Source organism: Neurospora tetraspora, assembly GCF_033439725.1.
Source record: "Neurospora tetraspora strain CBS 560.94 chromosome Unknown B0H65scaffold_5, whole genome shotgun sequence".
NCBI classification, from domain to species: Eukaryota; Fungi; Ascomycota; class Sordariomycetes; order Sordariales; family Sordariaceae; genus Neurospora; species Neurospora tetraspora.
Window position 1 is genome coordinate 1,982,425 of NW_026944387.1, and position 22,027 is coordinate 2,004,451.

The 22,027-nt window shown below is 50.6% G+C and overlaps 5 protein-coding genes across 5 annotated transcripts; 2 read left to right on the forward strand and 3 right to left on the reverse strand.

Annotated features, from left to right (window-relative positions):
• Positions 1-9,761: 9,761 nt before the first annotated feature.
• Positions 9,762-13,044, forward strand: B0H65DRAFT_589746 (phosphoenolpyruvate carboxykinase-domain-containing protein; the record flags this gene model as incomplete). Its single annotated transcript, XM_062831046.1, has 6 exons — positions 9,762-9,987; positions 10,094-10,145; positions 10,211-10,286; positions 10,442-10,608; positions 10,672-10,705; positions 11,268-13,044. The coding sequence occupies 6 exons, from the start codon at positions 9,762-9,764 to the stop codon at positions 12,609-12,611; spliced, it is 1,899 nt and encodes a 632-aa protein (XP_062680545.1). The 3' UTR covers positions 12,612-13,044.
• Positions 13,045-13,046: 2 nt separating this feature from the next.
• On the reverse strand, positions 13,047-14,051 carry B0H65DRAFT_469235 (uncharacterized protein). The gene is made up of 3 exons (XM_062826996.1): positions 13,851-14,051; positions 13,692-13,741; positions 13,047-13,641 (listed from the first exon to the last, which is right to left on the reverse strand). Exon 3 carries the CDS (start codon positions 13,585-13,587, stop codon positions 13,195-13,197), a length of 393 nt encoding a protein of 130 aa, XP_062680546.1. The 5' UTR covers positions 13,588-13,641; positions 13,692-13,741; positions 13,851-14,051; the 3' UTR covers positions 13,047-13,194.
• A 388-nt stretch (positions 14,052-14,439) lies between these two features.
• Positions 14,440-17,135, reverse strand: B0H65DRAFT_558919 (uncharacterized protein; the record flags this gene model as incomplete). Its single annotated transcript, XM_062830115.1, has 3 exons — positions 14,440-14,990; positions 15,042-17,015; positions 17,079-17,135. 3 exons carry the CDS (start codon positions 17,133-17,135, stop codon positions 14,622-14,624), a joined length of 2,400 nt encoding a protein of 799 aa, XP_062680547.1. The 3' UTR covers positions 14,440-14,621.
• Positions 17,136-18,567: 1,432 nt separating this feature from the next.
• Positions 18,568-19,270, reverse strand: B0H65DRAFT_427545 (uncharacterized protein; the record flags this gene model as incomplete). Its single annotated transcript, XM_062824696.1, has 2 exons — positions 18,568-19,008; positions 19,175-19,270. 2 exons carry the CDS (start codon positions 19,268-19,270, stop codon positions 18,568-18,570), a joined length of 537 nt encoding a protein of 178 aa, XP_062680548.1.
• A 353-nt stretch (positions 19,271-19,623) lies between these two features.
• On the forward strand, positions 19,624-21,939 carry B0H65DRAFT_469245 (Bud-site selection protein). Its single transcript, XM_062826997.1, has 2 exons — positions 19,624-21,665; positions 21,734-21,939. Exon 1 carries the CDS (start codon positions 19,906-19,908, stop codon positions 21,655-21,657), a length of 1,752 nt encoding a protein of 583 aa, XP_062680549.1. The 5' UTR covers positions 19,624-19,905; the 3' UTR covers positions 21,658-21,665; positions 21,734-21,939.
• Positions 21,940-22,027: the final 88 nt, after the last annotated feature.

The following is a 22,027-nucleotide window of genomic DNA, read 5'->3' on the forward strand; positions in this document are numbered from 1 at the left end:
ATAACATCCAATCCGGGGTAAAAGGTCGCCTCTTGGGCCAACCGTCTTTCATGTTTTCCCCAGACGCCCAGAGAAATTGGCTCACTCTGCCTGAGCTCGGATCATGCGGGTGTAGCCGCCGAGCGAGTTCCCGACCACGGGTTTCTCAGAGTTCACAGACGCACGAGCTTCATCTGGATATGTATGGATAGGTGGAGGGCTTGAAACGGGAGACGGAGAGACGGGAGACCAGCAGGAAAAATTGCTGCCAGAGTTGGTAGCTTCCCCTGCAGCTCGCTCTCCTCATGGAAGAAAACGTTCGGTAGGATGTTTGGATACCGATTCGTCGAGACAAACTCAAAACTGATCTTTCTGTCCCGTCGAATTCGATCAGGCTCATCACGAACGCAAATCGTACCGCTTTCTGTTTGGGTCGGGAGATAGGAGATCACAAACTGCCAATGTAACTCTCCCGCAGGCTGAAAAGCTTGTAAACGCCTCTCCCGTGATGGTTCTTCGGCAGCATATTGTCCTGCAGTGGTTACTGGACAATCGGCTGATTAGACGAGATGCAGGCTGTTGCTTAAGCCCTGATCGGCTCAAACTTTTCATGGAAAAGTTTGGGGTTTTTGGTACTTGGGTGACATGTGGGGGATGTGGGCCGTCGAAGTTGTACCTCAAACTCGCAAACTCTCCCAAATTTTTCTGTTTAGAAGTAGGGTCGCCCCTCCTTCTGAGATTCGTGAGTTTTTGAACCAAAAAGTTCGGAATTAATTGATTTGATTGGTACTTGGCGTGACTTGGTAGAATTTTGGCAATAGTAGTCCAAGCTCGGAAAATCAGTACATAGGTAAAAAAGTTTGAAAAGTTGCAAATAACACCCGCCAAGACGCTATCGCTACGAAAGGGAAAGTCAGAGCCCGTGCTCACTCAAAGAAGGAAAGCGCCTTTGGTAAAAAAACTAGTTATAGCCCTGTTACAGCCCTGCTCGTACATAACATCCCTGAGCACCCTCCTAACTTTCGAAAACGGTAGTTATAGAGTGCAGATTTGGTCCTCATAGAGTGCAACCTACTTTTTTATCACTGAGTCAGCCCAGCCGCCCAGCCCAGCCGCCCAGCCGCGCCAGCACTGTGTGCACCACCATTTCAATGCCCGCGCATTACATCTACGTCCTCGTCTTGTCGTCAATCTTTATGTGAAGTTATTCAGAGTCGTCAATCTAGTCAATTATCTACTGCTGAGGGGGTTGATACGGTTCTTGCTAGTGTAGTTGCTAGTTCTGTTGCTACACATGCTGCACTCGCTATATTTGTTGCATTTGCTACCCACCCTGAAATTAATGCCCGCTGCTAGAGTGCACGTGCCTACCCTGATTTTGATACCCGCCGTATAAGTACTGCCCAGAATGCTGGGGAGGGTACTGGGGAGAGTGCTGGGAAGCCCCTATATATCTCTGTGAATATACTGGAGGTACTGGAGGCGGCGCTATAACCCATCCCTGTGAGCCTCTCTGTTGCTGGTTAGAAGGAGGAGGAGCATCCTAGTGCTAAGGCATTAGCTGTCTGACAGCATCTGGCACCTCATAACCAAGTTGGCTAGAGCCGTTAAGAGTTGGCAGATGGCTATGAGGCGGCTGCATTTGACTGCTTAACGGTTATTAGATTTAGGGATGAGGAGATGGGGAAGGTGCTAGTCGTTGAGAGGGAACTGGGGGGTAAAAGGGTGAGGGTGAGGGAGCTAGAGTCGACTGTAGGGTTAGAGAGGGAGCTGGGGCTAGAGTTAACCGTACTATGATTGCTTTAGCTGTATTTGTAGCTGCCTTTGTAATAGCACGATTTAAGTTATCTTGAGTAATATTATTACGGGTATGCGATGCCCTCTGTATACCTCCCTTCTATATGCCCCCTCTCCTCTCTCTTCTTTAGGTATCTCATTGTGTTGGCTGGCGAGGTTCCTCGTCGTGAGATGGCACGCGGCCGTTGTTATATCGGTCGTGGTTGATGGGCGCGGCGGGGTTATGTAATCAACCAATCTCGAGTTGGCTCGCTTTGTGAACCTCCGGGTTTAATATTTTGCGCGCTGGTACTCTATGCAGGTAATCTTTAAGGTTCAGGTCAGGAGTAGAGGTTTGTCGTCGGCGGCCAGGCAAGGGGGTTGTGTTACGAACTTAAGCGAGTACACGGGCCGACCAAGCCATCGGGACACAACAGTCATGCCAAGACAGGGCAGTGTAACCCCAAACGGGGATTGGACCAGAGGGCGCACGTCAACCAAGGGCGCTCACCAGTGGGCAAGTGCTCACGGTGAGCAGGTGCTCACAAGTGAGCAGGCGCTCACGGTGAGCAAGAACTCAAAGTAAGCAGGAACTCGGGATGAGCCAGCGAGTACCAGAGAATAGGATACACCACGACAGACATGTGGGATATAAAGGGACGACTGGAGAACTCAGATTGTCAGATAGTTCGACAGTAGTCAATAGACCATCGTCACCAGAGACACGTATAACGATACTTGTTGTGAACCCTTTGGCTTCACCGAACTACACTTGATAGTCTTTACCTTCAGCTATCCCACTTAGGCAGATCAAGTCTGCCGTTCGTCACAGGTTGGGTCTTGGATTGCTATAGTTATAGAACGTTAGACGTTAGTTATATATATCGATAATAATAAGGGAGTAAGATAATTTACTATAATTATGACGCTGGGCAACGTTTAGTCCATCGCTCCCGTCTGGAGTTAACCACTAGTGCTTATTGACGTTTTAAATAATTAACCCCTCTTGTGGCCTCCTTTGCAATAGTTCTAGCATTAAGTGCTTGTAGGGTAGTTTATATTATGTTGTGAATCGCTTTGTGCAGTTGGTATACGGTGCCTGCGTTGGATCCCTGAGCCAGTCGTTATATGTATAACAATATTGTTGTTATATTAGTTTGAAGGGGAAGGATAATACCTGTAATAGTAGTTTATTGAAGAATTTAACCTTTTTATATTTATATAAGAAGGTTTGCCGTGCTTTTGTTGATTTTGTAATAAAGCGGTCCTTTTGACTAGTATACGTAGAGTAAATATGGTTATATAGTTGATTAAGAGAGGAGAGTCGATTTTTGAGGTATTTTTTGATGGCTTTGTGTGTAGATTCTATATAGCTGGTTGCTCTGGTACTATAGTTTTTGAGCTTCGAGATTATATGATTACTAAACTTATCGATCTATGGTAAGTAATATTTGCGTAAGTAAGTTATAAGTGTTGTGAAGGTTAGCGAAAAAGGTATATAATATATTATAGAGATGGGGGGATACGTATGAGTTAGCCGTCGAAATTTATTAATTAGTAATTGCTATGCTCTTTTGAAGTAACCTTCGTTATTAGTATATATAACCCGCTTCCAAGCATTCTAGAAACCCTTTTGTGTGTCCTTATAGAACCGTCGATTAGTATTATATTCTGGTACGATGTGCGGACGAGTTGGTGGTATGGTACGCAGGCGGTTTGCTTTAGTAGCGTCTCCTTCGATAGCAGCTATACTAGTTTTACCCCCCTCTTCTACGAGGCGGTTAGTAGCTGCGGCGTCGTTGTCTTTATTCAGGTCATTAGTATTAGGATTTTTATCGATATTACCATTAGCTTTATTGCCTTCCTACTTTAGACCTTCGTATAATGGAGGGTCAGGGCTACTGTCGTCTAAATCCCAGCGCGTTGGCGGGAAATTTAGTAAGGTAGGGTCGGGAGCTGGCTCGTTGCTATTACGCGGACTTGGTTGAACTTACTTTTTTTTAATATGATGGTTTATATTCTTTATAATATGCTATATATAGAGTTGGTGAGGTATAGTGAGGTATATTGTAATAGCCACCTTTTTGAAACCTCTGTAAAAGTCAGTGATGAAGATAGTGGGGTCTGGTATATCCCCTTGGAGTCTCTTAAGATAATTAAGATACTATTCGAAGTCTTTTTGTGTTTTGCTACTCAATAGACTGAATGCGAGGTTAAAGTTGTAACCTAGGGTATTAATACTAGTGATATTTAAGAGGGGAAGGTTGAAGCGGTTGACTTATGTTCGTAAAGAAAAAAAAAAGGGAGTTAGCTTAGACTCCTATAGATTTATAAGGGTAATGATAAAAAGGATATGAAAAGTGCTGGATTTCTATAGTTGCTTACCTTATATATATTATTAATTAGTATAACGTATGGGTGATTCCTCCACATTTCTATATACTATTTGAAGGTCTAGAATACGCGCTATACGCGTTGCTAACTAGGAATACTCTCGTTATAGTCAACAAAGTAATGAATATTTTGTTTATCTTTATACCGCTCTAATATATTAATAAACATCTTGGTAGAGGTAAAGGGATTGTACTTCTCCTTGCGGAGTTGCTTCTGGAGGTTCAAGACCTCTTGTGCCATGATGATGAATTTTCGACTACGTAAATCAGTGACTAAATTATCGCTATCGATTCATCGGATATCGACCTCGCCGTCGCTGTCGAGATTATTAAGGGTGCTGCTAAGGTAGTAAGATATTTGTCGCGATAATATTCTAGCAATATTAAACAACCTTTCAATTGCAGCGAGGATAGCTTTCTCGTAGCCGATACGTACTTAACGACGATAGTTGGGGTTGGCAGGTAAATTTCTAACGTTGTAATAATAGTTATACTTTATATCCATCTCTTTAACGAACTACTTCTCCCCCTCTCTCTTATATAATACGATTTTTGCCTAGTATAGGCAGCTAGTGACCCGCGAGCTAACATTCTGGATACTCTAACCCGCTAGTTTATATACGCCGCTATGGTTATAGTAAATGTTATATTGTATAGGCTTCGTGTGGTCCTTCTTTCTATTAGTAACAAACCCTATTTATATAATAACGAAGCTGCGCTAATAATAATACGTGAAGAGGGTTTCGAACGCCTCGCTCTCGGTATTAAATAGCCTAGCTCTAAATAATAGTCTTGGTAGCGGGGGAATCCGTTATCTGACAGCGGCGCGCTCGCTAGGGGACTGCGGTGGTAACCGCATTCTTACTCTTGGTTCGCGGGGACGGCGGATTAACAGCGACTGGATTTCGGCAATGGGGGTCGTACTCTTATCGGGAGTGACTGCTCGAGATGGACTTCTCGGGTTTGAGGGCATTTTGCTAGCGATTTTGGTTAAATCCCGTTAGCACTGGTTATCTTAGTCGGTTGGGCTGGGAGTCTGATTTACTGGGCGAATACGCGACGTGCGGAGGACGGGCGGGCGAGGTATGTCAACAAATACTACGCGAACACCACGAGGTCGAGGACACTGCACGAAACAACAATAAAGACGATAGATAATCGCTGCAAACGGTTGCTCAACACCAAGGTAAGGTCTCGCGATAGCTTCATTCAATTGCACAAGACTAACTATCGCTAACAGAGGGCGCGCGACGACGGCGGCGGTTGGGCAGCAATGTGCTGGCACGGCGCGCCTCTGGGCGGCTGGGCTGACTCAGCGATGAAAAAGTGGGTTGCACTCTATGAGGACCAAATCCGCACTCTATGACTACCGTCTAACTTTTCAATGAAAAGTTTGAGCCGATCAGGGCCTTAAGCGAGTTTAGCCCTTTTGGATTGAGAGATCCCGTGTCTAAGACAATGTGTGAATGGGGCATAGAGGCACGCGACACTGATGGTTTTCAGTGACAATTGTGCTTTGAGTGAGCAGGATCGACGAGTGAATCGCGAGTGACGTCTGGCGGTGTTATTGTGGTGTCGTTGATGTTGAAAGTGGAGTCACAGGTTTGGAGGTTCAACTGAAGTTGTCGAATTGGACGGGATCCCGAGTCGGCGGATGTCGGGGGATCGTTCCCACACTCAAGCACCTTGACAGTTGCCAAGACTCAAGCACCTTGACAGTTTCATGAGTTGACCACAACTTTTTGGCAAACGGACCATCGAAACGAAAAGAACAAGACTTCATTTACCCATATCTCCACCAAATGAGGAGATGAAAGAAAAATGATTGTAGTTTCAACATCAGCGTGCTTAAAACTATCAAGAGAGTACCCTTTCTGATGATATAATTGAGTTTCTTGATTTTCGTCTTTCGTTTCGATGGTCCGTTAGTCAAAAAGTTGTGGTCAGCTCAATTCTCGGGAAGTCTTGGCAACTGTCAAGGTGCTTGAGTGTGGGAACGGCAGAAGTGTTAGGGGTCAGTGACCGGGGCCGAAAAGGTGCAGCAAAAGTTCGCCGGCCCAACGGAGCTGGCTGGAGATGCTCAGCGGGCTGCTGATGTCACACAATGGGAGAAACCGGAACAAGGGAGGCCGGGGTCTAGATCTTTACAGTGTAGACTTGACGATTGCTTCAACCAGACCAAGTCGGGAAAAGGCCGATCCCGCCAACTTCCGCCCTTTCCCATCTTTGGTTTTTCACATGAAGCAAAAACAGCAAATCATGGCACGAACGTTCTTGGCTGTGTAATTCGAGAACTTGTGGCGGGTTTCACATCTTCGGGCACTTTTTTTCAACCGTTCTTTCCTTCATTACCAAAGACTTTCTCTTGGCTGCATTGTCTTGACACATTGGCAGCTTGGCGATATTTGAATATTATCATTTAGTGATGAAGTCCCTTCTCGTGACCTGCAAAGTTTTGTCTCTGGAGTTCTGTCGGTCTAGAACCGCAGGTACTACACTGCTCAGCTTTGTATACATTGGCCTGCAAACGAAGTCCAAAATAAACCTCCTTACCGCTTCTCTTTTGTTGTCGTGCTGTGTTCTCGTGACCCGATGCGGTCTGTTGACCCAGAAAGTGAGGACCCCTTTCAGCCAAGGTACCTTGGTCTTGTACCACGTAGTACACGATAGTTCCCGAACAATAAGATTTAGCGGTGATCACATGCCCACCTCACATCTTCACCGTTTCCACTGTGGCCTCCGTTTTCAACTCCATTGCACTCCAGTGGCATCCATGGGCTTTCCAGGACAACAACAACAACTTTCTCCCACAAAGGGTCACGATGGTTGCCCAGTTACGTAAAGATCCACGCGCAGTTGCCCAGGTATCCCAAGTCATGCGCTAACACTGCCGAGAGTTCTGCCCGTGTTCTCGAAGCAGGCCTTGGCCGCCCAGAGATCCAGTTGGTTTGCGTCAGAGTGCCAACGACGTCTCCAGGCAGAGAGGAGATTGCCAAGAGACTCTCAGTGAAACTTGAACATTTCGAGGATCGAGTTGGGCTCAACGCTACATGAAACTGATGGTGAGAATGAATGAGCTGAACCCTTGGAAAAACTCGAATATTGATTGCTGAGATTTGTCGGTTTTAGAGAATGTTTTCCCAGGGGTTTCGGGCAATGTCGGAAGGAACACAAAAGCACCAAAACGGTGTCAACCTATGGTGGAATGCACGACATGTACAAAAGTGGGCTGGCGGTGACATTTGGGGTTTGGGCACATTTGGGCGGGGCACGGCTTGGCAAGATTCAGGTACGCATCATGATGTACCTTTGAGAGTGGAACAATGGAACGATGCAACAGCAGCACGCCGTCTTTATCGAACGCCTTATCTGCGATTTGACCCGATGATAAGATCCACATTCGGACGAGAGAACCGACTGCAACTCCGAAAACTTATCGGAGTATTTCTCCTTCCAAATTTGGAGCCGATCTGAAGAAAACAAGGGAGACTCTGTTCAGGTGTATCGTGAAATGAAGACCGGAAGAGATGGAGATGGGAAGTGGTTCCTGTCATGAAATGGCGGGGTCCCGCGCATCCGCTCGGATGGGGACGGTGACCAAAAAATCTCCATTCTCCAGTAAGAAACGCCGGGGTAAAGAAAAGGTGAAAACACACGGCCACAAAATGCGGGTTGTTGCGGGGTAAAAAATCTCGAATCAACTTTCAACAACGTCAGGCTTCCCTTCCGAAAATGTTTCTAAAAAACACGGCTTGGCATCGTGGTTTCCCCAGACTATGCCAAGCATTGAGATCTTGACACAGAGACACACGGGCACGCAGGGACAAATCCGGGAGATTCAGGCTGCCAAGAGCTGGGCATTTCCCAAGCCCCGGGTTATCTGTTCCAATCGTGTCGCCATCTCGAACTTCTTGGCCTGCGATACCGTGCCAGTCACTAAAACTTGGATCACCGCAGAGCCGCGAATTGGCGAACGGGTGCCCTACCGGATACCGTCTTCCCAAAACTCTGACTCTTCGATGTCTTCCCAATTCCCCACCACTTGATTGGCTTCCTTTGATCCTTCGGAGTAAGTATTACCCCTGATCAAAGAGTTGAACACGAGGGGAGTCGACAGCGTCAAAGCAAGCATAACCATACTTTCACACAGGCAGCTTGCCGTCACAAGATACGGATGAACTTCGGTCAAGCCGGTACGCTCCGACTCAATTCCTTCCTTTGGGGCTTGGGCATCATCATGTCAGTCAACATCCTGGGCGCCAAATGCAGGGGAAACAGAACTTCACCTTGACGACGGTGACGGGCTTAAGCTTCAGAGGGGGTCATGTGCCCAGCAGAGATCAAAAACAGAGCTAGCCGAATTCACGGCTTTCCACTTCAGCTTCTAAAAACGAGTGCTGATAAAATTGTTAGGCGCTGCTCTGAAGTGGAATCCCGGTTTGGCAGGCCCAAATTCCCCCGTAGCCTCCACAGCGCTTCCCCTAACCCCTGGCTCATCCAAGGCGTGGAGTGTTAACGGTGCAGTGACCACGGTACACCGTTGCACACAGTGACCGTTTCTCCTTCACCGTCTCCTTCCATTCAGTTCTCTCGATTCGTACTGCGTACAATCACGAATCCAACATCGGCCTTCAACTGAAACCAAAGCACAACATGATGGAAGAATTCTACTTGCTTCCTTCGGAATGGCAGCTCTTGCAACACAAAACTGATTGTCTCGGACTACAGCCAAGACATTGACAAGATGGCCGAGTCCCGGGCCAACTACCGCCAACTACACTGGAATTTTGTGCAAGTTGAAAAGACGGAGTAAAGTGGGAGACGCAAGACCGGTGTGAAATCTCACAGTTCGGCACAGAGAAATCTTCATTGAATCCGTTCCAACATTGAACATGATTCAATTTTGCATCCAGAGCCAGAAAAGATTCAACGACAGCAGAAACGAACCTCGAGGCTGATATCAAACTGGACTTTGCCAACACGGCACACTAATTTCACACGCCAGCGCACTCAAGCTTGACCAAATTCAGCAATAACCATCTCAAACCACGCCGGCGCAACCCCTGATGAAACACCGCCATACGGTCGCGTACAGTTCGTAACAGGGAGATCTAATTGTGGTTGATTCGCATCGTCGTGATGATTCCCGAAGGACGGCAGGGGGACAGGGGTTGACGAGGCCTGGCTCCGGAAAGTCTTCGTGGAAACTGTCTTCAGCCCGAACAGGAAACAGACTATCCATGCCGTCTTACTAGTGTACCCTCTTCCTCCGTCTGCCTCCGTTCTGCCCCGTGCTGCCCGTTAGATCCCACTTACACCCGGTCCAGGCAAACACGTCACTCTTGATTGGGCACCGGCTACCCTTTGGTATCCACGTCTTTATATTCCATGTCTCCTTCACCTCGGGTTCTCCTGGAACAACATCAGTCTTCACCCTAAACCCTGTCCAAGCGGATCTTTCTCCAGTTTACTTGTCGTTGTCTCCAGCTGCGCTCCCGCATCCCCTGTCACCGTTCAACCACGAGCCCGTAACCGTTTCCACTCCCGAGTACGGCCCCTTGGCTTTCCAGTCGTCCGGCCTTTGCGACCGCCGCATTGAAAACAATAAGTACCATGAGCGACCCCGTCATCAGAACCGCTTCTCCCTACACAGATCCCAACGTCAAAGGCCCTCGAATACAACTTCTCTCGTCTGGTCAATCTTCTAGTCTCATCAACAACAAATCATCCAACAGCAAGTACCCCAACTTCAAGCTCTCAAGCCTCGACAATGCCCACGCATACACATTACACATACACCTTGCATACAACGCCCCTCATGACCAATGGTCGTCATATCGTCGTCTCCAGCATCCGTCCTCACCTGTTGGCCAAAGCACTTGCAGCCCAGACTGCTCAACAGACTTGACAAAGTTCACCATCGCTAACAGACTCGTCTCGAATAGTGCTTAACCACGACCACGTCAACAAGACCAACCTCCACCCTGGTGGTGTCAAGTGAGCAATCCCCATGGCAACACAACTCGCTACCTGGACAGAGGTGCTAACGATGACTTCAACAGGCCCCAGGTCGAGCACACAGAGCTAGAGGAGGAGCTCCATCAAAAAGCTCACATCGACTATGACAGAGTCGCTATTGTACGTCCCTCTCTTCTCATCGCCAATTCCCTTCGAAAAGTCCAACATTCGATATCAACATGAAGGAGCTTGCATATGCACCGCCTGTTGGTTCGAGTTTGGACTCTTCGAAAATGGCCACCGTGCTTGAAGGTGGCATAACTAACCCTCGGCAGATCGCCAACCCTTCAGTTGCTTCCCTCTACGAGGATGCCCTCGTCTATGAGACCGGCACTGCCATCACATCCAGCGGTGCTCTTACCGCCTACTCCGGCAAGAAGACTGGCCGTTCTCCCTCAGATAAGCGCATTGTCAAGGAGCCTTCATCAGAAAACGACATCTGGTACGTTCAAATCTCACTGCTCTATTTGACCTAACAACAGACTTACTAACATCGTCTCAATAGGTGGGGACCTGTCAACAAGCCCATGAGCCCCGAGGTAAGAACGATTGCACTTTTTACACATTGATTTTCTTTGACTTTGTTTCCGTTTGGCATGACCGGGGGTTGGCTGTTGGTTGCACCCACCGTCCCAATGCATCCATTGGCGGCGGCATTGGCATTGAATGGTTGCACAGGCACGCGACCAGTTTCGCACTCGAACAGCGATGTGCGGTCGGCAGACTGCGGTTGCATTTCCACTCATTGGATTTTGCCAAGCAGAGCACGACTTCATGTCATTGTTCTTGGCGACTTTGGGTGACTTTGATGTCCTGTCAGTGTCATTCAAAGTCGGTGTCATTCGGTCATGGTGAGCGGTGGCAGCAGTGGCATTGGCGCCATGTGGGTCCCGCCCGACTTGTCGTCATTGCCTGCAGCACTTGTCCCGAATCGGTCACGGCCCCAAATGCCCCACATTTCACCCAATGCACCCCGCTCCCGCTCGGGAAACCACTCGGCCTTCCCCGCAACCGAACCCCTTTTTTTCATCCGGGCCAACGGCGATCCCTGATCACGTGGCCACCCTCATCGTCACCACTTGCTAACTCTCATCACTACAGGTCTGGAAGATCAACCGCGAGCGTGCTATCGACTACCTCAACACCAGGAATCGCATCTACGTCGTCGACGGTTATGCCGGCTGGGACGAGAAGTACCGCATCCGCGTTCGTGTTGTCTGCGCCCGCGCCTACCATGCTCTCTTCATGCGCAACATGCTCATCCGCCCTCCCCGTGAGGAGCTCGAGCACTTCCACCCCGACTACACCATCTACAACGCCGGTTCTTTCCCCGCCAACCGTTTCACTGAGGGCATGTCCTCCACCACTTCCGTTGCCATCAACTTCGCCGACAAGGAGATGGTCATCCTCGGTACCGAGTACGCCGGTGAGATGAAGAAGGGTGTCTTCACCGTCATGTTCTACGAGGGCCCCGTCAAGCACAACATCCTCACCCTCCACTCCTCCGCCAACGAGGGCAAGGATGGCGATGTCACTCTCTTCTTCGGTCTTTCTGGCACCGGCAAGACCACCCTCTCCGCCGACCCCAACCGTCGCCTCATCGGTGATGACGAGCACTGCTGGTCTGACCGTGGTGTCTTCAACATCGAGGGTGGCTGCTACGCCAAGACCATCGGTCTCTCCGCCGAGAAGGAGCCCGATATCTACAATGCCATCCGCTACGGCTCCGTCCTCGAGAACGTTGTCTTCAACCCCGAGACCCGCGAGGTCGACTACGACGACGCCACCCTCACCGAGAACACCCGCTGCGCCTACCCCATCGAGTACATCCCCAACGCCAAGATCCCCTGCCTGTCGCCCAACCACCCCAAGAACATCATCCTCCTCACCTGCGACGCCCGCGGTGTGCTCCCTCCCATCTCCAAGCTCGACTCGGCCCAGACCATGTTCCACTTCATCTCGGGCTACACCTCCAAGATGGCCGGCACCGAGGACGGCATTCTCGAGCCGCAGGCGACCTTCTCCTCGTGCTTCGCCCAGCCCTTCCTGGCCTTGCACCCCATGCGCTACGCCAAGATGCTCGCCGAGAAGATCGAGGGCCACAACGCCAACGCCTGGCTGCTCAACACCGGCTGGGTCGGCGCCGGCTTCGCCCAGGGCGGCAAGCGCTGCCCGCTCAAGTACACGCGCGCCATCCTCGACGCCATCCACTCGGGCGAGCTCGCCAACGTCGAGTACGAGAACTACGAGGTCTTCAACCTCCAGGTCCCCAAGACCTGCCCCGGTGTTCCCTCGGAGCTCCTCAACCCCAAGACCGCCTGGACCGCCGGTGCCGACTCGTTCGACACCGAGGTTAAGAAGCTCGGTGGTCTCTTCCTCGAGAACTTCAAGAAGTACGAGAGCGAGGCTACTGAGGATGTCATCAAGGCTGGCCCCGTCGTTTAAGGAGCTGTCTGTGATGATTTCCTTGTGATGAACGATTCAGTTTCCATCAGCATTTTTCCTTATACTGTGGCTTTTTTGGGATTCCCCCCTGGACTTTCGGGAATGATGGATGATGACTCTTGTGTGTTTGTTGATCTTTCTGAGAGAGACACACCACGACACGAGAACAACAACAACAACAACATAGAAAGTTCTTTGCATTGTCATTGGGCGCTTTTTTTATTTCTTGGCTTTTTTGGACATCTTCTTTGGAAAAGAAGACGGATACGGACTTACGGGATTATCTGTTTGGATATTTACATATAATCTTGGGTACAGAGAGATAGTTCACACGCACGCAGAATTCGTGTCGTGGTCTAGGTCATGTTTTTTTTAGCTTTTGCTATGGTTGAAATTGAGAGTGCCTCTTACTTGAGAGGTCGTCGTTTGAAAGAACTCTAGAGCTTCCTATTTGTCTGATTGTGCATATCTCATCTGTTTGAAGTGATTCTAGCAAAATCCGATCATGCTCTTAGCCTACCCTGAGGGCATCGTTGACATTATCGTCTCTCCCATCCATGTCACTGATCCATCCAGCCTCTTCTTACACCAAGGGTAAGGCAGGAGCACCAGACCCAAAAACCTTCCAAACGAGCTGACGAACATAAGCCGGATCTCTGTTCTCGTTGTCCCAGCCGTAGCCCTCGAGCCTGCTAATCACCGTCTCCCTCCTCAACGTCGAAATCAGAATCCGCATGGCCTTGGCGCGCGCCAGCTTCCAGGCCTTGTGTGCCACGGGGTCGAGGTTTTTGTTGGGCTCAGGGACGGCGCTAGCAGGACCGAATACGTATTCGGTCAGGTCTTCTGCGTCGAGCTCGACTCGCAAAAAGTGGTTCCAGTCGCGGATGTTTTGCGACCCTTTAAGCTCGACTAGGGCGCAAATTTGGATGATGGGTGTGGCGGCCATGACGGTTGGGGCGGACAGTGAGGCGGCCATGATGATGGTAATGGGTTGGGTGTCGTGTCGTATCTGTAGTGCGGTGGTGTGGTACTACTGTTGTGAATAAATCGCCAGGTTAGTTAGTGATGATAATGATTTACCTAACCTGTCGTCGGTCGTTATTACGCGAAGGGATGCTTCACAAGTGATGCTGACGGAGAATGATAGAGTGAGCAACTGGTGGTTGTTGGATAGAGCAATAGTGCGTAGATAACGATGGGCGGCAGTGTTGTTGAAGGAAGTATAAGACAAATACTAACGAAAGCCTCAACCTGGAACCTTACACACGAGGTTTTATAGAGCGTAAGCAAGATAGATAGTAGGTTGATATAATATTGATTGAGAATCCAATCAACCTTGACTGATGATGGAAACGCCACGTTGATGGTGATATCGTTGATTTATCTATCTGATGATGATGGAGAGAGGGAGAGATGACTGGGCTTGACGAAGTCCAGCCAGAGTCCTCATATACCCATGTGCACTGGGATGCGCCTTCGTTGACAAGCACGCGTTGACGCGCGGGGCACTCTCTCAGAGGCTTGTGCGGGAAGTCCGCATCATTGACGGAGGGTGACTGGGAGAGTACTCTTACATGACATAATATGCTTAATCGAGTATATCCACGCTCAGAAGAGCGTGCGTTACGACAAAGTGGAGCATTCTGGCATCTGCCAGGAATACCCCATAACAGATTGAGAAAACACTGGAAGCGGAAGACGGCGAGCGAGGTGATGGGGTTTTTATGGACCGCCAACTTTGACGGTTGGAGCATTTCTCTTCTAGATCAGACGGCAGCTGTGAATACCCGACACCTTTGGGTTCTCGAAGCATGGAGACAATACGCAAGTGAATGAGATAATGGGTTGAAGTTGAGGACGAAAGAACTAGAAGATATCAGTCATTAAGTGGTTTCTTCCAACTAGCATCACAAATCTTCCGAGATTTAATCCCCTTCAAGAACCACAACTATGCTACATCTTCCTCATTTCTAGATGCTATTGGCTTTGGACCACGTTTCTTTCTTATCTCTAAGCATTGTTCTCAATGAGTTCCTCCTCGTTGACGAACTGGACAGGATGTCCCATCTCAGCGAACAGCTTCAAGCACGGATCTCCCGAATCCCGTGTAGCATATTCCTTGATGGCCTCTGCGGCCTGCTTCATGAGGTCCATGGTCCTCAGATGTCCGGGGCACTCGCCGCACGTGGTCATGAAGATGTACCCAATCACAAACGGCATTTGGCTCTTGTCATTGAGGTAGCCGCTTCCAAAGATCTGCGACAAACGCTGATGGTTCTTCTCCTTAACCAGCTTCATCATCTCCCAGCATGACTTGTGGAGCGTCAACCAAGGGAACGACATCTCCGTGACTTCCGCGTGGAGAGCCATGACTGCCGCCTGAATGAGTTCATCCGGTCGCAGGTACTCCTCGCGCTTTTTTCCTTTGACCTCCAACGCGCGTTTCTTCTCAATATCCTTCTGGTCCTTTTCCTCGATTTGCCACATCAGCAAGTTTCCTTTGCCCAGTTCGCCCTTAGCCTCGAACCCGCTACGGGAAACAATGTCGTGGATATTCTCGGGCGTCCACGGAACTTCGGTGCGCTTCAAATACTTCTCCACGAAGATGGATGAAACTGGCAGGCCTTTCTTGATGCCGCGCGGGACCCCAGCAGCCCCCATCTGGAGAACGAAGGTGTCAAGGTATTTCTTGCGAGTCTTCGGGGCATTTCCTCCAGGAAAGAAGCTGGAATCAGGGAGAAGGGCTTGAGCCATTTCCAAGTCGGGCCAAAAGTGAGGATCAACCAGCTTCTCATTCTGAAGCGCAGAGTAGAGATGGGTTGCATACTGGATGGATCCCCAAGCGTTTGCAGCGTCGAGGCCAATGGAGTACATGTCCCCTCGGAAACTGAGCAGGTTGAGGCCAGCAAGGACTGGAGAATAGTCCAGGATTCGGTTGGGCCTCATAGACGATGCAATCGGTATCTTGTTTCGCCGATAGTAGCCAACCTTGCACTGGTAGACGGGGTCCGCCACAATCTCCTGCCCCTGCTTGATCACCAACCGCAGCATGTCATCCATGCGTTCGGGCCAGTTCTTGATCCGCAACTTGCTCTTCTTGTGGTACTCAAGGTGATCCTTGAGGGTTTGACTGAGGTGCTTGATCTCATTCTGCATGAACTTGGATCCTCGCGAAACATCGGCTCTTAGCAGGTGATGAATGTCGAGGAAGGTCTGGGCGGCAAAGACGAGTGAGAATGGGATCTTGCCTGTCTTGTCCATCTCTCTAACTCCACGCATGAATTCATCCTCGACGGGATAGCTGGGAATGATACGGGTAACAACCGTTAGCTCACTCAGAAATTCCATGAGTAGGATCTGATCTTCCTTGAACTTTGCGTGTCCAGGCAGGTTATCCCGGTTTTTGGTGGGATCATAGTGGCCCATGACGCCTTCCCTGATAATGGGCAAATGGTCTGGAGAGAGAATGGCGAGGAAAGAAAGCAGACAGCGATGAGCGTTTACGAAGCACTCATCCGCAAGATCATACATGTCGTAGTTGAAGTTGTCAGACGCATCATCAGAGAAGACGCTGTCGATGTCGTAGCCCTTGCGAAGACAGCAAGCGAGGAAGAACTTGTGTTGCACACCCCAGGTAGCCTCCTCAAAGTTCTTGAAGTTGGGTTCGGCCTCGTCAATGATGCCGCGGGCCAAAGCGAGAGCTGTGTCGGTAGCAACAGCCGCCGCTGCGATATCGAAGAGGCCCTTCTGGTAGTTCTCCCAAATCCACCGGATGGTAGCCCGGATGGTAGCCCGGATGCGGGCAAGGTCGTTCATCATGATGGTATAAGTGAACAGAACATCTTCGAGCTCAGCGAGAGTCTCAGCTTCGTAGATGGTCTTATCTTCCGTTGGCTGGGTGGGTCTCTCGACATCAAGAGCGTTCAGGAAGGCTTGCGAGGGCTCTTCGACGGCCAGGCCAGCGAATCTGTTGCTGATTTCATCTGACGTAGCAGCCTTGACCTCTGTCGAGCTAGAGGCTTTGCTAGACATGCGAGGCAGAAGGGCTTCTCGGACCTTCTTCAGGACCTCAACAAAGTGGCGGTGCTTCAGGTCGGCTTTGGTGTCCGGTCCAGCACCATGCTCGGCCAAGCGATCACCAAAGCCGGAGCGAATGGAGATTACACGGTCGATGGTGGCCGCAAAGTTATCGGGAACTGTAATGGTGGGGTCCGCGGTGTCGGCAATGTGCTTTGCCAACTTGGGATAGTCCGCTATGGCAACAATGTACTTGGAGACACCTTGGATGGCCTTTTTCGTGGCTTGAACAGCTGCGCTGGCTGCTTTGCGCGCCTTGCCCTTCTTCCGACCGCCGCTGGAAGACTTCGTGGAGAGTGATGAGGCGTCCGAGGTGTCCCAGGAGCCCTACTTAAGCTGGTCGGCAGGGAAGCCGCATTTCTTTGCTGTAGACGCAAGCCATGCTGCTACTGCGTCCGTGTCCTTCTTGTACCCAAGGTACTCGCTTTTCAGTGGAAGGGGTAGCATTTTGCCCGTCTAGTCGTGGCGTTGGCGGTTAACGACCAGAAGAGGAGGAGATCGTGAGATGACGGGGAGAAGATGGAAAGACGGTTGGCACAAGACAGCTCTTAGTTTGTTGGGGGTTTTGGTACAACTTGCTCCTGTCTTCCCTGCCAGGTGAAGTGTCTTGTGGGCTGTTTCCACTTGCCAGTCTGTTTGCCGGGCCGTTACAGTCTTTAGAAATGTTTAGAACCTGAGGGTAGTTTTGGGGAAAGGAAGGAGCGATTCCGATGTGAAGGTCGCAGCCTACAGATGCGCGAGGCCCATCCAGACCCACAAAAAGCTACATGTTAGTCACTGTTTGGCGAATACCTCAGCATCGTATGGTACTTTGGCGTCTTCCAGCGTTGTCGCGCATCTGGCACTAACGCAGCTGCAAGTGCATATCCGAGACCCGTCTGGCCTTCTTCAAACGGGCGTCGAGTTTTAACAACAGGGTCTGCCTTCCAAAAACATAAAACATATCATCTTATCCTTTCCTTTGCCAAGAGTCGAACTGATCGTAAGGCCTAAAAAGGTATTACTAGAACAACCACGACGAATGGCCAGCTCAAAGCTCGAGGTTAGCACATCTCATTTTCGCCTAGATGCCGCAGAGACCCGGAAAGTTGGGAATACCTGAAGGTTTAAGACTTCCAACTCACGCCGTTTGTTATTCTATGAATATATTGTTCGAGTCTGGAGGCTCATGCCGTCGTCATGTTAGTGAACCAACTTGGAGTGCTAATATTCCCGGTATTCAAACGTCCGGGTCGGTGACCTGGTCTTTCTCTGGCTGCGAAGCCCCTTTCAACTGCAAAATTGTTGATACCCCTTTATCGTGTAACCTCAAAACGGATGCACCTGGGTGATCCCGCTTATTGCGACGCGGCTCAGAGACCACCTTCAGTTGTACAGTTTTTGAACGTCAATTGGGGGCCGTTAGGACCTGGGCTAATAACTTCATGCAGTACTGTGGCGCTTCGACTCCTGCTCTGGCGCAACGAAGGAACCCAATTCGGGAGTCAACCGAAAGGACAGTTGGAGATCAGAGCCTTCAGCTCAACGAAAATACCACCGATCGGTTGATCGCGCCGTGTCGAATGCTGCTCGGGTGTGGCTGGCAACAGGAAGCCATAAGGCATAGAAGAAAGAAGTGAGAGGAGGAGACTTACCTTCTGGAACCGAACAAGACATTGAGCGGCCGATATACCTGCGGCCCTATCATCAGTTCCATCCCCGTTCCCCTGCCCTTCAACTACTGATCACCGCGTGAAAAGACCGGTTCCAAAAAACCAAACAAAAATATTCATTGTCCATCATGCCTCCACTCGGGTATCATCTAACCATTCCACATGACTTTTGTCTCTCAAAAAAGCACCACCTCTTTCTCCAATTTTATCCTTCTCCTTCGCCCGCTTTATTTCTTACTCATCATCAACCTCAAAAACTCATCCTCATCTACTCCCCCCTTCCCACTCGCATCAAACTCCTCAATCATGGCCGTAATATCCGCATCCGGTATGTTATTCCCCACCTGCTTGCTGACCCTCCTCAGGTCGTCCTGCGTGATCATGCCCTTGCCATCGATATCGAACAGTCTGAACGCGCGACGGAGCTCCTCCTTGGGGTCGCGCTGCCGGATCAGCGTCCCCGCGATCGCCTGCACCGTGGGGAGGTTGAAGAGCCGGTAGACGGGGGGGCACTCCTGGTCGAGCGGCCAGTTGGCGGGCTTTTGGCCGTGGCGGATCAGCAGGTCGTAGGTCTGCGGCTTGGGCAGCTCGAAGCCGAGGGCGCGGAGGACGAAGCGGAATTCTTCGTAGGAGAGGAGGCCGTCTTTGTTGGAGTCGAAGAGGTCGAACTGGATGGTGGGAGAGTGGTGTTAGCTGGTTGGTATTTGGTGGTGTGGGTCGGACGCAGAAGGGAAGGAAGTGGTTGCGCAGCAACATGAATATGTGAATCGCAAAAATTGCAGGGGTGAAAGTAAACAAAGGAAAGTGGGAGAAGACGAGAGGTGCAAAACGTACAGCTTCGCCAACCCGTGTTTTCTGCTCGTCGGAAAGTTTGTTAAAGTCTTCCCTCCCCGGAATGGTGTATTGTATCGTGCGCTGCGAAGATGCCATGGCGAGTTGTATTATGTGGTTGTGAACTTGGGTGTTCGGCTCGATAGTTCGCGGATGGTGGTGATCGATTCCTGTTCACAACAGCGACGGACTGTTCGCTGGAGCGCAAGACGGAATGCGAGACGCGCGCGCGTATTGAGCAATTGGATTATGCGACTGGAAACCGACAATAAGCGGTCGCGAGAGTTCGTTGACTATTGGCGACAAAAAGCGCAATAGATTGGAGATGTGCAGCTAGGAGAAAGACCTTGTCGTCGTCGATGCATGGTGATGTTGTTTCTGGCTTGGGTCGTCGGTGTGGATGGGACTGGCCCCGGTCAGTGGATGGGTGGGCTGTCCAGGCGCTGTCACGGTGGGTGCGATTTTGGGGAACGCGTTCCATCGGCTCCTCCACCTTTTAATTGATTTGCGCGTCCGGCTCGCTAGGCGGCCCATGCTCCTTCCATGGTGGGCCTGAGCTGCTCCCGGCTGGCATCCAGATCAACAAGGGCCCCACTGAAAAGTGCAACAACTGATGGCTGCACTCTGCAGACGCAAAGCTTCCCCAAATTCCAATTGACATTTTGACTGTCAACTGAGCTCGACTTGCGACGGGACGTTCCGAACCTCAACACCGAACCGTCTTAACCACGAAAATGCAGTCCCTCGGCAAGAGAAAGAGAACCGAAGAGGAAGACGTCGAAAAGGTCTTCACCAAATACTGGGGCGAGCTGCACCATGCCCTCAAAACCGCCAAAGGCTTCGAGAGACAGCGCCAGTCCAAGCGACTCCATGATCGAAGCACACCACAGGACAAGAAGGCCAGGATAGAAAATGAGATTGTCGTCCTCAAGTCCCTCGACCTGTACCAAGCCGCCCATGCGCACCTCTGCTTCTCCCTCCTCCGCATCAAGCGCATTGCCGAATGCCCCAACCTACCCGAGGCCGTGAAGCGCGGCGTCTCCAAGCCAATGCTCACCGAAGAAGAACGAACCGCTCTACACAACGTTACCAGCGCTCTCTGCGCCCGCCAAGAGGTCCGCACCGTCACAGACAAGGCGATTGTGGGGATATGCAAGGCCATGGGCATCGAGCCGCCTGAGAAGAAGGGCAAGAAGGGCAAGAACCAGCCCAAGGAGAAGGAAGGGTTGAAGACCGAGGAGGCCAAGGAAAACCGGGACAACAAGACGACTAAGGATAAGAAGGAGGAGGAAAAGAAGGACACCAAGGTAGACAAGAAGGCCAAGGAAAAGGGCAAGAAGGACGACAAGCCAACGGAGAAGACAAAGACCAAAGAGAAGCCGGCAAAGAAGGAAGCTGTGGCAGAACAAAACTCGGACCACGATGAAGAACCGGTCAACGAGGAGGAGGAAGAGAAGGTGCTCTCCAAATACGACGACTTGCTCGGTGGTTCGTCCTCCGAATCGGACGCAGACGATGAGGAGGCGAGGTTTGCTTCCAAGGCCGCGGTCAAGAAGCGTCCTATCGCAAAGGAGCTCGATCCCATGGAGATTACAGATGACGAAGAGGGAGGGTATGGAGACGACCTAGACCCTATGGAAATCACGGACGACGAAGCCGAAGACGGCGACTCCGAACAAAACGGCGACGGTTCCGATGACGAATTCGAAGGGTTCAGTGACTCGGAGGATGAAGGATCAAATACCAAACTCCAAGAAGAACAGTCCGAAGACGAAAACCAAGACGAAGAAGAAGACGACTCCGACTCCGACAACAGCGGCATCGATGCCGCCCCCTCAAAGAAGAAGAGCAAATCCTCGTCATCAACCGCCAACACCCAAAAACTCCAAAACTTCACCATGGACTCCACCTTCCTCCCCACTTTGATGGGCGGCTACATCTCCGGCTCCGAGTCCGCCTCGGACGTCGACGTCGCCCCGGCCCGCAAGAACCGCCGCGGCCAGCGCGCCCGCCAGGCCATCTGGGAGAAGAAGTTCAAGGAGGAGGCCAAGCACCTGAAGAAGCAGCAGAACGCCAGAGACGCCGGTTGGGATATGAAGAGGGGTGCGGTGGAGTCTTCGGATGGCAAGCCGTGGAAGAAGGGTAGTCTTCTTGACATTAAGAATAAGGGCAAGGAGGGTGGCGAAGAGGGAGGTGAGGATAAGGGTGGTGATGCTCAGACAGGAGGTGCAGGTGCTGCTGCGGCGAGAGGTGGTGATAGGGGTCGTGGCGGCGGAGGCAGAGGTGGTAGGGGTGGTGCTGGTCGTGGTGGTAGCTTTGGATCAGGAAGAGGCGACGCTGGGGCTGCTCCTGCTCCTCCGGCTAGGGCACCCACGAAGCGTGATGATAGCGGGCCGCTGCATCCTTCGTGGGAGGCGAAGAAGAAGGCGAAGGAGAAGGAAATGATGTCGGCGCCGTTCCAGGGCAAGAAGATCACCTTTGATTAAGGGTTGGTCTGTTTTTGTTGCTACAGTTAAAGCGATATACCCCGCTAGAATTACGAGGATTGTAACCATGACTTACATATCATATTCAACGACGACGCGAGTACAGTGTAAGAACAAATCTGAATATATTGACAGCATACTCGAGTTGATGCCCATACTGGTCTTGGAGTATGGACCGCAGTCAACGTGAAACACGCTTTTCCGAGGGATGTGGTTGCACACCGTGTATAACTCCTCGCCTGATCTCTCACTATATGTTGTAGCTCCTTCCATAGGTTCACATTGGCAGCCGGAGGTTTCAGTTCGTGGTGTTGTTTGGCAGGTTAGAGTCAAAAGGCATGGATACTTAATGGATGTTAGTGCTTTGGTG

Coding starts and splice junctions, on each gene's coding strand:
- B0H65DRAFT_469245 (XM_062826997.1), top strand. CDS start 19,906: ATGCAGTCCCTCGGCAAGAGAAAGAGAACCGAAGAGGAAGACGTCGAA.
- B0H65DRAFT_469235 (XM_062826996.1), bottom strand. CDS start 13,587: ATGGCCGCCTCACTGTCCGCCCCAACCGTCATGGCCGCCACACCCATC.